The following is a 14,763-nucleotide window of genomic DNA, read 5'->3' as shown; positions in this document are numbered from 1 at the left end:
CTGTGTCATCATAAGTCAAGGGCCGGTTTGGATATCTGGTCCGGACTGAAGGACCTGGCAACAATTTCTGACATGTCTACTGTCACTGCATATGATACTGTCACCACTGACAGAATGGTGGAGGATTACATTGGTTACAGCATCCAAGTAGGGATGTCAGACAGTCCATACCTGTACTGGCAGGAAAAAGAGGCAATTTGGAGGCCCCTGTACAAACTGGCTCTATTTTACCTGAGTTGCCCCCCTCCAGTGTGTACTCCGAAAGAGTGTTTAGTGCAGCCGGGAACCTTGTCAGCGAAAGGCGTAGGAGGTTGCTTCCACAAAATATGGAGAAGATGATGTTCATCAAAATTAATTATCAACTCTTCCAGGGAGACCAGCCTCCAGAACGTACAGAGGGACCTGTGGTGGTGGATTCCAGCGGGGACAAATTAATACTCTGTGAGGATGAGGATGTACACAACACTGAAGAGGGTGAAGAATCGATGGATGAGGAGGATGAGGACGACATCTTGCCTCCGTAGAGCCAGTTTGTGCAGGGACAGATTAATTGCCAGCTTGTTTTGTGGGGGCCCAAACGAACCAATCATTTCAGCCACAGTCGCGTGGCAGACCCTGGCGCTGAAATGATTGGTTTGTTAAAGTGTGCATGTCCTGTTTATACAACATAAGGGTGGATGGGAGGGCCCAAGGACAATTCCATCTTGCACCTCTTTTTTTTCTTTGCATTATGTACTGATTGGGGTCTAGTTTTTCAAACTGCCATCCTGTCTGCCACTGCAGTGTCACTCCTAGATGGGCCACGTGTTTGTGCCGCCCACTCGTGTCGCTTAGCATAGTCATCCAGCTACCTCGGTGCAACCTTTTGGACTAAAAACAATATTGTGAGGTGTTAGGTGTTCAGAATAGACTGGAAATGAGTGGAAATTAATGTTATTGAGGTTAATAATAGCATAGGAGCAGAAAAACCCACAAATTCTGTGATTTTAGCTGTTTTTATGCTTTTTTTCCATAAAAATACAGATCCAAAACCCAAAACCCAGAGCCAAAAACACGAAAGGGTGGTTTTGGCAAAAGCAATCCAGATCCAAAACACGAAGAAAGATCCAGATCCAAAACCAAAACACAAAACACGAAAAGTGGCCGGTGCACACCCCTAGTACGAACCCATCCATGAACAACGAGCGGCAGCTCTTCCACGGGATCGACCATATCGACGTGATCAACAGGAGCTACGCTGGGAGAAACGGTGAGAATTCAGCCTGTAATGAGCACAGCGGCCGCGCCCTCTGTGTCCGGGAATATAAATCTGTTTGCTAGATCCTATGGGCCTGGCTCTGAGCACACTGCACCTACTTCTGCACTCTCTACTCTGGAAGAAGCCTAGAGGAGAGACGCTTCTGACAGGAATGACACATGCCGCAAATCACGAGTCCATCAAGAGTGGCGAACCCGACATGATGTGATTTTCATAGAAACACGTCATATTGGCCCCGCCTCCTCCCCGTTTACTCGCGATTCACTGCATTATCCTCCCCATAGTGCCCACTTTGCAAGGAATCGGGAGGGATGCGGGAGGGTCGCCTACTCTTCTGGGGGCCCGGGGGACTAATTGCAAATTCAGGAGTCTACTGCAACTCCCGGCAGAGTAGGAAAGTGTTATTCTGAGTCCGATGCTAGTCCAAAAGCGGCCACACCCCGCCATAATCAGCAAACTGCGCATGTGCCAAAGAAAGTGATCACAGATTGTGCGTGAGCTGCGCCATGAATACGAGGGTGGATGGTTTGCGATCACTTTACTTTAACATATCGCAGGAATGGGGCTCCTATACTGCATGTACAATAACACATCCGGGCACTAGATCATTTCTTATTGCCACGAATAGCCGCGATACTCGTATTATTATTAGTAATTATAATTATAATGCACATACAGGTTCTTACTCTTGTGAAGGCCAGACCCAATGACATACAATGAATGAACAATAATTGGCCTCAGGGAATATGGAAATGACATCATCCCAAACAACCAATCAGTGCGGTTTTTCCACGTAATAGCCAGCTACTCAAATCTGGCCCTGAGTGTGGTACAGGCTGGGACAGACTCTCCCAGGATCCGGATATGTGAGCTTTATGGGATTACCAATAACATATTCTGTTTTATTTTTAGAACAATCATCACTCGGATTACTGCAACATTGGCAGCCGATGAGCAGCAGTCTTGTGACGGTGGTGGATGTTCCTGCCGGATCTGCTGAATATTCAGGTGTTCAGAAGAAATTTGCACGAACCTGCGGAAACAGAATACTGAAGGTAATGGTTCCAGTATAGCCTGACCCAGTATCTAGGCCATATTTTCAGGCAATACTGCAATTTGTGAAAGCAACGCCACTTTACCCAATCTGAGAAGAATGTACCTTCAGTCTCAGGGGTATATTTACTAAAGTGCGGGATTTTAGAAGTGGAGATGTTGCCCAACCAATCAGATTCTATTTATCATTTATCTAGCACCTTCTAAAAGATAATAGCTAGAATCTGATTGGTTGCTATGGGCAACATATCCATTTCTAAAAACTAGAAATGTTCGCCGACCAGCGTGTTTTGGTTTTGGATCTGTATCTCCTCTTGTTTTTGGATAGAGATGAGCGGGTTTGGTTTCCAGAGGTCTGAACCCACCCGAATTTAGCAGAACCGAGTCGGATCCAAGCAGGCTCGGATGTTCCCGCCTTACTCGGATCTCTCAAATCAAGGCAATCAAAGCTCTCGTCTCTATGATTAATATAGTATATAAGGGACCACGTGCTGGACGCCATTTCACTCCGGCTGTGGAGACTGAACAGGGAGGGTGGGTAGTGTAGGGCTGGGAGAGGTGCTGGTGCTGTCTGCTGTGTCCTGGGCTGGTGACTGCTGATCCATTCTGGGCTGGTGCCTGTGACACCTGTCACTGTGCTGTCTGCTGGGTCCATCTGGGCTGTTGCTGATCCATCTTGGCTGTCTGTGCTGTCTGCTGTGTCCTGGGCTGGTGTTTTTCATGTCTGCTGTGTCCATCTGGGCTGGTGCAGAACTGTAGCTACATCTGGGCTGGTGCTGTGTCCATCTGGGCTGGTGCAGAACTGTAGATACATCTGGGCTGGTGCTGTGTCCATCTGGGCCCAAGTTCTGGACTAAAAAAAAAAAAAAAAAAAAATATATAGTAAAAAAAAATAATCACAGTGTCTTCTATATTTTTCTGTGTGTGTGTGTGTGTGTGTGCGTGTGTGCGTGTGTTCGTGTTAGGCTTAACCGCAGTACTGCACAAGATCCAGCCAGCAACGCTAGTTGCAAGCTAGTGCTGCCCGACTCCAGTCGTGATCAACCTGTGCTCTGGTCCAAAGTTCTGGAGCATAAAAAAAATTAAAATCAATTGTCTTTTTTTCTAATAGTTGTCTGTCTGTGCGTGTTAGGCTTAGCCGCACAAGATCTAGCAAGTCGGCAACGCAACCTAGTGCTGCCCAACTCCAGTCGTCATCAATCTGTGCTCTGGGCCCAAGTTCTGGACCCGAACACCCCCCCCCCCCCAAAAAAAATAGTGTCTTTTGTATATTTTTTTTCTGTGTGTGCACGACTGCACGTGTGTGAATTTTGTAACCGCACCTTGGCTACACAATGGTGCTTGTGACACTGCTTCAAGACCGCAGAAAATATGGAGTGCTGTCACATGACAGGAGAGCAAGGCCAAGAACCACATGTTGTAGCTGCCGCCAGCAGTCGTCATGATAATGCAAGGCCGGCGACTTCCTTGTCCTCTATGAAGGCCCATGCCTTCAATCCTCAAGGGTATCCCAACCATCATCTTTGCACAGTCCTCAAATCTATTAATAATTATATCAATCAGTTTTGAGCCAGCAAGCTGGATGCAACCTTTTGGCCCTTTAACTAGATGAAAAAAATTCAATATTGTGAGCTGTGAAGTAACCAAAATTGAGTGGAAATAAATGTTATTGAGTTTATTAATACTGTAGGAACAAAAAAAGGCACATTTTATGTGATTTTAGCTGTTTTTTTATTTTTTAAGAAAAAAATCCAGATCCAAAACCAAAACACGAAAACAAAACACCAAGGAAAAAAATCCAAAACCAGATTCAGATCCAAACCAGGGGAGATCCAGATCCAAAACCAAAACACGAGGGTCGGCGTACATCTCTAGTTTTGGATCTGGATTGGTTTTGCCAAAACCGCCCTTGCGTGTTTTGTTTTTTGTTTTTGTTTTTGGATCTGTATTTTTTCAAATATAATCACAAAAACAGCTAAAATCACATAATTTGGGCCTGTTTTTGTTCCTACAGTATTATTAACCTCAATAACATTTATTTCTAGTCATTTCCAATCAATTTTGACCACCTCACAATATTGATTTTTTCATCTAGTTTAGGGCCATAAATTGCATCCAGCTAGCTGGAAATTACACTAAGGACCTTATTCAGACCCGCTCGCAAGCGCTATGCGCTCGCAAGTGGGTCAATGGTAAGGGCCTGCGCACGCGCAAGCGCTCGCAATGCGAGAGCGCAAGCCCCGTAGCAAGTGACAAATGCACTCGCTTCGGGGCTCGCTACAAAAGGGGTGGCTGTTGATGTTGATCGACAGCTCGCCCCGTTTTGTAGGCGGGGAGGCCGGACAAATGGAGGCGTCCAGTGATGTCAGTAGGGTGCTTCCTGCTCTGTTAGAGCAGGAAGCAATCTGGGGCTTGCGGTAGACGAGACCCTACCGCAAGGGTCTCGTCGCAAGCCCCGATGGTCGAGACCATCGGGACCATCACCTAGTCACTCGCTAAAGCTGTGGGTGGTAACCCACAGCTTAGCGAACGGCCAGGAGGCCGCCTTTCAAAAGAAAAGTGGCCGCCCTCATTCAGAGCGAGCACTCGCATTCTGCGAGCGGCTCTGAATTAGGTCCTAAATCTAAGCTTACCCAAGCAAGCCTAATTACGCATAATCCAGCATAGTATAGCTTGGGTGGAGGCACTATTATACTAAACCCAGACCAGGGTTACAGGCTGACTAAGCTAAGCGACAGCAGTAGGCGGCACTAACATGTTGCAGTTCAGCTCCAACACGGATACAGTGTTTTATATATACAGTGTGGGTTGGAAACACCAATAGCGAAACTTACTGTGACAGCAGTGTCGGCAGTGCGGGTGCTGGCGGTGTCCTCAATGCGAGAGTGCCAGTGGTGTCCTCAATGCGGAAGTTCTAGCAGTGTTGCCAGTGTTGCGGTGTTGGCAGAGTGGGGGTCCTGGCAATGTCCTGAGTGCATAGTGCCGGCAGTGTTGGCAGAGCAGAAGTGCCCTTAGTTCAGGAGTGCTGACAGTGTAGACTGTGCGAGGATGCCCTTGGTGTGGGAGTAGCAGCAGTGCGGGGTCACTGACGGTATCCTCAATATGTGGGGAGTAGTGCGGGGGTCCTGGCAGTGTCCTTAGTGCAGGGTGCCGGTGGTGTCGGGACAGCGGGGGTGCCAGCGATGTCCTCAGTGCACTTGTGCTGACAGTGTCGGCAGTGCAGGGGTGCCGGTGGTGTCCTCAGTGTGGGAGTGTCGGTTGTGTGGGGTCGCTGACGGTGTCCTCAGTGCGTAGGGCAGCAGTGCAGGGGTGCTGGCAGTGTCCTCAGTTCAGGGTGTCGGCAGAGTGGGGTTGCCAGCGGTGTCTTCAAAGTGGGGGTCCTGATGGTGTTGGCAGTGCATGGGTGCTGGTGGTGTCCGCAATGCAGGGTGTCAGCGGGGGTATCGGCAGGGGTACCGGCGGAGTCAGCAGCGGGGGTGCCGATGATGTCAGGCAAGGGGGATGGGCGGCATCTTCCTGCTTCCTGTGCCCATATTCAATGGGCTTAACGCTGATTGGCTGAGAGCCATGACAGATGGCTCTCTCAGCCAATGAGCGTTAAGCCCGCTCTATGCAAATCCTCGTGATCCGAAAGCGGGATCGCAAAGTTTTGCCTTAAAGAGGGATCCGGGGCAGGCAGGGAGATCCGAGTTGTGTCTTGGATCGCACCGGATCCCTGGAATTCGGGTGGGTCCGGTTCCAGGAGAACCGGACCCGCTCATCCCAAATAAAATCTGTACCATAGTCATACTTGCCTACTCTCCCGGGACTGTCGGGAGCCTCCCGAAAATTGGATGCCGTTCCCGACACCCCGCAAGAGGAGGCAAGTCTCCCGCATCGTCCGCCGCCCCCTTACGACCGCATGTAAAAGTGGGCTTTTTGGCTGACGATGACGCGATTTGCTCTAAATCACATCATCGTAACACCGCCCCCTGCTTTGTAATGCCGGTAATATCAGCATTATAAAGCGGGGGCCAGGGCCGCGATGATGCGAACGCGCGGACATTGCAGTAGCCCCCACCCTTCCTGCTGGACCGACCTGGCAGCCCCCTCCCGGAAGGGGCTGCCAGAATGTTAGCATTTATGCACCATAGTAAATATACCCCTCACAGTTCATTTATAGTACCATCATCAATGACGGTAAACAGAGCACTATTCTATTAACGTAAGCCGGCAGTGGGCGGCTTTTTACTTTAAGACACCTCCTGCAACTATAACGTGGCAACGGACTGTGCTCTAGCGCCACCCTCTGAACCAACCCCATTGCCAATATATAGTCACAGTATGGGCAAAAATAATAAATAAATGTTCTGTATTAAAAATTGTGTGTTGCACCCTGCAGCCCCGGTACGCTAATCCCAGGCTGAATATATTTAATACAAGCTAAAATGTAAATGTTAAATGTTGGCCCTGCTGCGTTGCCATGGCTACCACAATCACAGTAAGCGCCAGTAGGGCCGTCCTGCCTGGGCTGAAAGTTTTTATTTTAGATGTAGGCTCCATTCCAGATCATTTGAGCAAGTTCACGAATCTGATGGGGGGGGAGAGAAAGAACCTAGCACTGCCCTGGACATAGATGTACAGATTGGTCTCCTTATGCGCTGGATAGGGTATTATTAATTTATTATACAGTATCATACCTCCCAAATGTCTCGATTCCAGCGGGACAGTCCCGTTTTAGAGGCACTGTCCCACCGTTGGGCCGCAGTGTCTCGCCGGCTGAGCAGCGGTGACTGGATGATGCGCGTATGCATGCCATATGCATACCTCCCAACATGACCCTCTCCAGGAGGGACACAATGCTCTGGTCCTGGACTTCCCTGGTAATTTAGGATTGGTGGAGGCTCCAGAGGTGGGGCTGCAGAACAGTCCAAAATTCAAATAGGGGAGTCACACCAACTGCCAGTGAGTCCCAGCCAGTGATGTTTGCCAGTGTGTGAAATGACAGTTGGTGTGACTCCTCCCCTATTTGAATTTTGAACTGCGCTGCAGCCCCACCTCTTACCAGGGAAGTCCAGGACCAGAGCATTGTGTCCTCCTGGAGAGGGTCATGTTGGGAGGTATGCATATGTACAGTGCTGGCTCTGTTAGAGACTGGAGCGCTGGCCAAGCCCCCAGAATGACGAAACCAGGGCCGTGGCTCTCGTGCATGGCAATTCCTGTGAGGCCATGCCCCTTATTGATAGCTACACCCCCAATTTCTAGGCGCTCGCCTACAGCGCGCGCAGGTGTCCCTCCTCGCTGGCTTCAAAAGTTGGGAGTTATGCAGTATTAATAATTGACCCTACAGATGGTCCATAGCAATGTACCCCTAACAGTGCATGCTTTCCCGATCTCCTAGTTGATGCATAAGTATATTCATTACTGGCTGATACATTTGAAAAGATCAACAGGTAGTGCTAATTATTTCATTTGTGACACTGAGGGGATCTTAGAAACATGCAACTTTAGTATTATATGCTATTTCTATTGTGGCCATCATTGTGTGGGCTAGGGAGAGGGGTTTCCAGGCAACCAGAACCCCCCCCCCTGCATTTGCCTATGCCGGTGGTTCCACCATCAGTCCTCGCACCACAGCAAACAGCACAGCTCCCACTGACTGCCTGCTGCTACCAGGAGCATCAGTGGGACTTCTATTAGACAGTGAGATCCAAACACCCAGCAACAGGTATGTTGGAAAGGAAGGGGTAGAGAGGAGGATGACATTTAGCAATTTAGGGACGTCAAAATGAAATTATATCTTGCCCCCCCAACCTAAAAATGGAAATATCCCATTAATTAAGTCATTCTAATGAAATAATCATATTTATGTGTAAATCCAGATAGATAATTTGATTCTGTGTGGAAAATATTGAGGATAAGCTCAATTGTCGGGTTAGATTAAATTGGTATCTGGATGCTGAATTTAAATGCAAGATTTATGAACTAGTTCTACTTGATTTAAAGAGGCATCAGGCTGGTTCACCCTCTGCCATTATGTGTGATTTATGTGTGTGGCATATTTTTCATGAAACTCACATAGATCGCACAAATGCGAGGAATGCGAGATCCATTTAGAAATGCCAATTCACGGTACTCGCGGCGATGTTGCGCAACATTACTACAAAATGCAATCTGGGAGAAGTGCATGAAGTGGGGAAACCATCTTTGACCCTCAAAAAAGTGACCACTGAGATAGCCGGACCATATAGAAGGCTTTTAGTGACAACTGAGATAGCAGGACCATATAGAAGGCTGTTAGTGACACTGAGATAGCAGGACCATATAGAAGGCTGTTAGTGACAACTGAGATAGCAGGACCATATAGAGGCTGTTAGTGACAACTGAGATAGCAGGACCATATAGAAGGCTGTTAGTGACAACTGAGATAGCAGGACCATATATAAGGCTGTTAGTGACAACTGAGATAGCAGGATCATATAGAAGGTTGTTAGTGACAAGTGAGAAAGCAGGACCATATATGCAGCTGTTAGTGATAACTGAGATAGCAGGATCATATAGAAGGCTGTTAGTGACAACTGCGATAGCAGGACCATATAGAAGGCTGTTAGTGACACTGAGATAGCAGGACAATATAGAAGGCTGTTAGTGACAACTGAGATAGCAGGACCATATAGAAGGCTGTTAGTGACACTGAGATAGCAGGACCATATAGGAGGCTGTTAGTGACAACTGAGATAGCAGGACCATATAGAGGGCTGTTAGTGACAACTGAGATAGCAGGACCATATAGAAGTCTGTTGGTGACACCTGAGATAGCGGGACCATATAGAAGGCTATTAGTGACACTGAGATAGCAGGACCATATAGAGGGCTGTTAGTGACAACTGAGATAGCAGGACCATATAGAAGGCTGTTAGTGACAACTGAGATAGCAGGACCATACAGAAGGCTGTTAGTGACACTGAGATAGCAGGACCATATAGAAGGCTGTTAGTGACACTGAGATAGCAGGACCATATAGAAGGCTGTTAGTGACAACTGAGATAGCAGGACCATATAGAGGGCTGTTAGTGACAACTGAGATAGCAGGACCATATAGGAGGCTGTTAGTGACAACTGAGATAGCAGGACCATATAGAAGTACTAGAGGTTCTTAAATGGTGTCAAATGGCTGATTTTTGCACTTCTTATTAATGGTGGAGGCAGCAATGGGTTTTTTTTTCAGAAAATTAATGTCTTTCAAGCATTTTGGAGTACAGAAAAATGTAAAGTAGTTTTTCTTAGTGTTTTTATCTACAGTAACTTTGTAAAAAGTTGGAATAAGCACATTTAACTCTTATCTGCAAGTTCAAAGGAATGTAGCTGGCATCCCGGCGGTCAGGATGCTGGCACTCAGAATGCTGGCACTGGAATACCGACAACAGTCAGAATGCATTATAGTTAGGGGGAGGGTTAGGTTTGGGGTTAGGCACTACAGGGAAGGGTTAGGGTTAGGCTGCGGGGGGGGGGACTCCTGTAACTGACTGTTTTGTCCTTTTGCCTTTGTGCTGCATTACGGATCCCCTGTTTTGTAGACACAGATTAAACATTGGTAAAATATTGTGATGGGGAGCAGCTGTTCCCTTTCTTTGTGCTCCGTCCTCACAGATTGAGAGGATACAGAACAAGGATCTGTGGAAGACTTATGAGATAAAGAAACAGATCATCAACTTTATGAACCCATGCACTAACAACGAGCGGCAGCTCTTCCACGGGACCGACTGTAATTCTGTTCAAAACGTGATTCAAAACGGATTCAACAGGAGCTACGCTGGGCGAAACGGTGAGAATTCAGCCTGTAATGAGCACAGCGGACGCACCGTCTGTTTCCGAGAATATTAATCTGTTTGCTAGATCCTATGGGCCTGGTTCTGAGGGCCTGATTCAGAGCCGGACGCTCTGACAGAGTGCTCGCTCTGAATCAGGGCCGGTCTTTTTTTTTTTTAGAACAGCCTCCTGGCCGCTCGCATAGCTGTGGGTGACCACCAACAGCTATAGCGAGCGGCCAGGAAGATGGTTGCGATGGTCAAGACCATCGCGACCATCGGGCTTGCGACGAGACCCTTGTGGTAGGGTCTCGTGGCCGCAAGCCCCAGAGAGATTTCGGCTCTAACAGAGCAGAAATCTCTCACACTGACATCACTCGTGATGTCAGTGGGGCCGCACCCAAACAGAGGCGTTCACATGGGAATGCCTCCGTTTGGGCGGTCACTCCCCCGGCCCACCCACCAAAGGGGGCGTGCTGTCACTCAACATCGACAGCACGCCCCCTTTGGAGCGAGACCCGGAGCGACGGTTTGCCCGTCGCTATCTGGGTCTCGCGCATGCGCACGACGGAGCCGGCTCTGTCGTGCGCATGCACACTGGGCCACCATCGACCCGCTTGCGAGCGCATAGCGCTTTCGAGCGGGTCTGAATCAGGCCCTGAGTCCAAAAGCAGCGCATACTGGGATTATCAGCAGATTGTGCATTGCAGCGAATAAAGCGATCACAGATTGCGCGTGCACTGAACCATAATTACGGGGGTGGATGGTATGTGTGTGTATCTATGTGTGCCAGTTTTACTTCGTCCATGAAATCAATGTTTCTGGGCAGTAATAGTCAGTCACCGCACGGATGCACCAAACTAATCAATCTACTGGGAGTGTCGTGAGCGTGTAGGCCAACTTTGGGGTAAGCAGGGGGAGATTGGACGCCTGTTTTGACAGATCTACACCCAGCATGGATTGAGTATAAGTGCTTGTATTACTGATGGCGGCAGCTGACAGGAGAACAGTGGGTGGCGCGACTGTACGCATGAAAGCTGATGGATCTTGCAGCTGAGGACCTCCGTGCTTACAGCCGATTTGCATCTGTATGTCATACAATAGAGACTATAAACCAGGAGTGGGCAATGACAAGTATTAGTAAATGGTCACGGGCCGTATACAAAATATGCCATCGGGCCCCCTCACATGTCCCTTTTATATCATCAAGCAGCTCTACATGCCCCTTTTATAACATTACACTCCTCCATGTGCCCCTTTTATGCCATCACACTCCTCTTCATGCCCCTTTTATGCCATCACACTCCTCTTCGTGCCCCTTTTATGCCATCACACTCCTCCTCGTGCCCCTTTTATGCCATCACACTCCTCCACGTGCCCCTTTTATGCCATCACACTCCTTCACGTGCCCCTTTTATGCCATCACACTCTTCCACGTCCCTTTTATATCATCAAGCAGCTCTACATGCCCCTTTTATAACATCACACTCCTCCCAATGCCCCTTTTATAACATCACACTCCTCCCGGTGTCCCTTTTATGCCATCACACTCCTCCTTGTGCCCCTTTTATGCCATCACACTCCTCCATGTGCCCCTTTTATGCCATCACACTCCTTCACGTGCCCCTTTTATGCCATCACACTCCTCTACATGTCCCTTTTATGCCATCACACTCCTCCATGTGTCCCTTTTATGCCATCACACTCCTCCCTGTGCCCCTTTTATTCGGTCATACACCTCCGCATGCCTCTTTTATGCCATCACACTCCTCCACATTCCCCTTTTATGCCATCACACTCCTCCATGTGCCCCTTTTATGCCATCACACTCCTCTTCATGCCCCTTTTATGCATCACACTCCTCTTCGTGCCCCTTTTATGCCATCACACTCCTCCTCGTGCCCCTTTTATGCTATCACACTCCTCCACGTGCCCCTTTTATGCCATCACACTCCATCACGTGCCCCTTTTATGCCATTACACTCTTCCACGTCCCTTTTATATCATCAAGCAGCTCTACATGCCCCTTTTATAACATCACACTCCTCCCAATGCCCCTTTTATAACATCACACTCCTCCCGGTGTCCCTTTTATGCCATCACACTCCTCCTTGTGCCCCTTTTATGCCATCACACTCCTCCTCGTGCCCCTTTTATGCCATCACACTCCTCCACGTGCCCCTTTTATGCCATCACACTCCTTCACGTGCCCCTTTTATGCCATCACACTCTTCCACGTCCCTTTTATATCATCAAGTAGCTCTACATGCCCCTTTTATAACATCACACTCCTCCCAATGCCCCTTTTATAACATCACACTCCTCCCGGTGTCCCTTTTATGCCATCACACTCCTCCTTGTGCCCCTTTTATGCCATCACACTCCTCCATGTGCCCCTTTTATGCCATCACACTCCTTCACGTGCCCCTTTTATGCCATCACACTCCTCCACATGTCCCTTTTATGCCATCACACTCCTCCATGTGTCCCTTTTATGCCATCACACTCCTCCCTGTGCCCCTTTTATTCGGTCATACACCTCCGCATGCCCCTTTTATGCCATCACACTCCTCCACATTCCCCTTTTATGCCATCACACTCCTCCTTGTGCCCCTATTATGCCGCCACACCCATCCTCATGCCCTTTTTATGCCACCATGCTCCTCCACGTGCCCCTTGATGGCCCCTTTTATGCCATCACACTCCCCCACATGTCCCTTTTATGCCACCACGCTCCTCCACATGCCCATTTTATGTCATCACAATCCTCCATATGCCCCTTTTGTGCCATCACACTTCTCCATGTGTCTTATGCCATTACACTCCTCTATGTGCCCCTTTTATTCGGTCACACACCTCCACATGCTCCTTTTATGCCATGACACTCCTCCACGTGTCCCTTTTATGCCACCACACTCCTCCACATGCCCATTTTATGCTTGCACACTTCTTCATGTGCTCCTTTTATACCATCATACTCCTCCATGTGTCCCTTTTAGGCCATCATACTCCTCCATGTGTCAATTTTATGCTATCACACTCCTCCATATACCCTTAAATGGAATCAGCCCCCTCCGGATGACCTTTGCAATTGAAATATACCTATAAGAAGCCCCATCACCCCCCCCACACACACACATACACACACGCACAAACACACACACTTCGCTTTTATGCGGGAGCACATGTAGATAGGTGGAACTGTGGGACATTGAATATTATTCTACTGGACCTCACTGGAGACCACGCTCCCCACTGGCCCTGACTCACTGTGACCTCCTGTGTTGTGTAGCAGGGGAGGTCACGTCAGTGAGATGCCCACAGCGCAGCTCCGTCTCCTAACTGCCTCCACCTGCTTTCACTCCCAGCTCCCTATCATGACACTTATACATGTTTCCAATCTGCCATCTGACAACTGAGCTGTGCAATGCAGTGGGGAGCAGGCCACATACATGATGTAGGGGGAAGTGGTGACCCTCTGACGTGTTCTGCACCCCCTACTATAGACTGTCTCAGTGCGAATGACTGCATTCAGCTTTCAGTCTGCTGGACAACAACACGACTTACACATCTCCATCCCCCATGCTCAGGGGTGTCAAGAGCTGCGCCGGGCCCGGGGAAGGGGGCGTGGCCTAATTGGGAATGCATTGTCACGCTCCCCTAGGCTAAAAAATAAGCCGGGGAGGGGTGTGCTGTGAGCCCCTCGGCCGGCGCAAAGCCAGGGGGGGGCGCGATCAGTGTGATGGCTCCCCCCCCACAGGCATAGGAGACTGCTGCATCTGCTGCTCAGCAGCCATGAGCAGTCTCCCACTGCAGCCCAGCACACAGCAGCATGTGCTGGGCTGCTGTGAGATAAGAGAGAGGGTGGGGCGGTGCCAGACCCAGGCCCCCGCCGGGCCCCTCTAGCAAGCCTGAGCTCAGGTAATTAGTACTCGCCCCCCTCTCGGCCCCTGCCCACGGTTCATGCTCCATGTTCAGGACACGTATTGTATGTACATTCCTACATGTGTATTTTTACAGCTATGACCATTTATATTGTATTTCCCTGTCTCAGCCTGGTAATTGTATTTGCATTAGTTACATCTAACATTTTCCATGTTACTTTTCACACAGCTGCTGTGTATGGAAACGGAACATACTTTGCAGTGCATGGAATTTACTCTGCCAGCCCAACTTACTCCAAACCTGACCCAAGGGGAAAGAAGCACATGTTCCTGGCCCTCGTCCTCACTGGGGTCTTCTGCACTGGGCGTGCAGGAATGGTGGCCCCGCCAGCCAAGAACCCAATCGACTCCACCGACCTGTATGACAGCGTCACCGATAACACCGCCAACCCTTCAATGTTCGTGATATTTAATGACATTCAGGCTTATCCCGAATATCACATCACTTTTAATTAATCATCTGCTGCTTAGGCTGGGCTTTTTGGCAGAGTTAATCTGTGAGGAAAGGATCAGTGAATTTATAATTTGTATAAATAATTTTGGTACTTCCTCATCTTTGCGGCCCCCTGCTGGAGGCGCTGGTTACGCTACTTACGTATCTTCACTAGTCAGCGTAGATACATAAGTAGCGTAATCATCAGCCAGTGACCAACATCATTCCCTACCATCCAAGTGGGCATTGAGGAGGAATGTATCCTTGTTGCGAGCGAAGCGAGCCACC

The 14,763-nt window shown here is 48.9% G+C and overlaps 1 protein-coding gene across 1 annotated transcript; it reads left to right on the top strand.

The window, feature by feature from the left end:
* The first annotated feature begins 1,173 nt into the window (after nt 1-1,173).
* Nucleotides 1,174-14,498, top strand: LOC148521162 (protein mono-ADP-ribosyltransferase PARP15-like). Its single transcript, XM_088475562.1, has 4 exons — nt 1,174-1,249; nt 2,171-2,313; nt 9,941-10,115; nt 14,212-14,498. Exons 1-4 carry the CDS (start codon nt 1,174-1,176, stop codon nt 14,496-14,498), a joined length of 681 nt encoding a protein of 226 aa, XP_088331688.1.
* Nucleotides 14,499-14,763: the final 265 nt, after the last annotated feature.

This window comes from Taudactylus pleione, unplaced genomic scaffold, assembly GCF_031769625.1.
Source record: "Taudactylus pleione unplaced genomic scaffold, aTauple2 ptg000173l, whole genome shotgun sequence".
Classification (NCBI taxonomy): Eukaryota; Metazoa; Chordata; class Amphibia; order Anura; family Myobatrachidae; genus Taudactylus; species Taudactylus pleione.
Note: the sequence above shows the minus strand (reverse complement) of the source record. Positions and strands in the feature narration are given on the sequence as shown.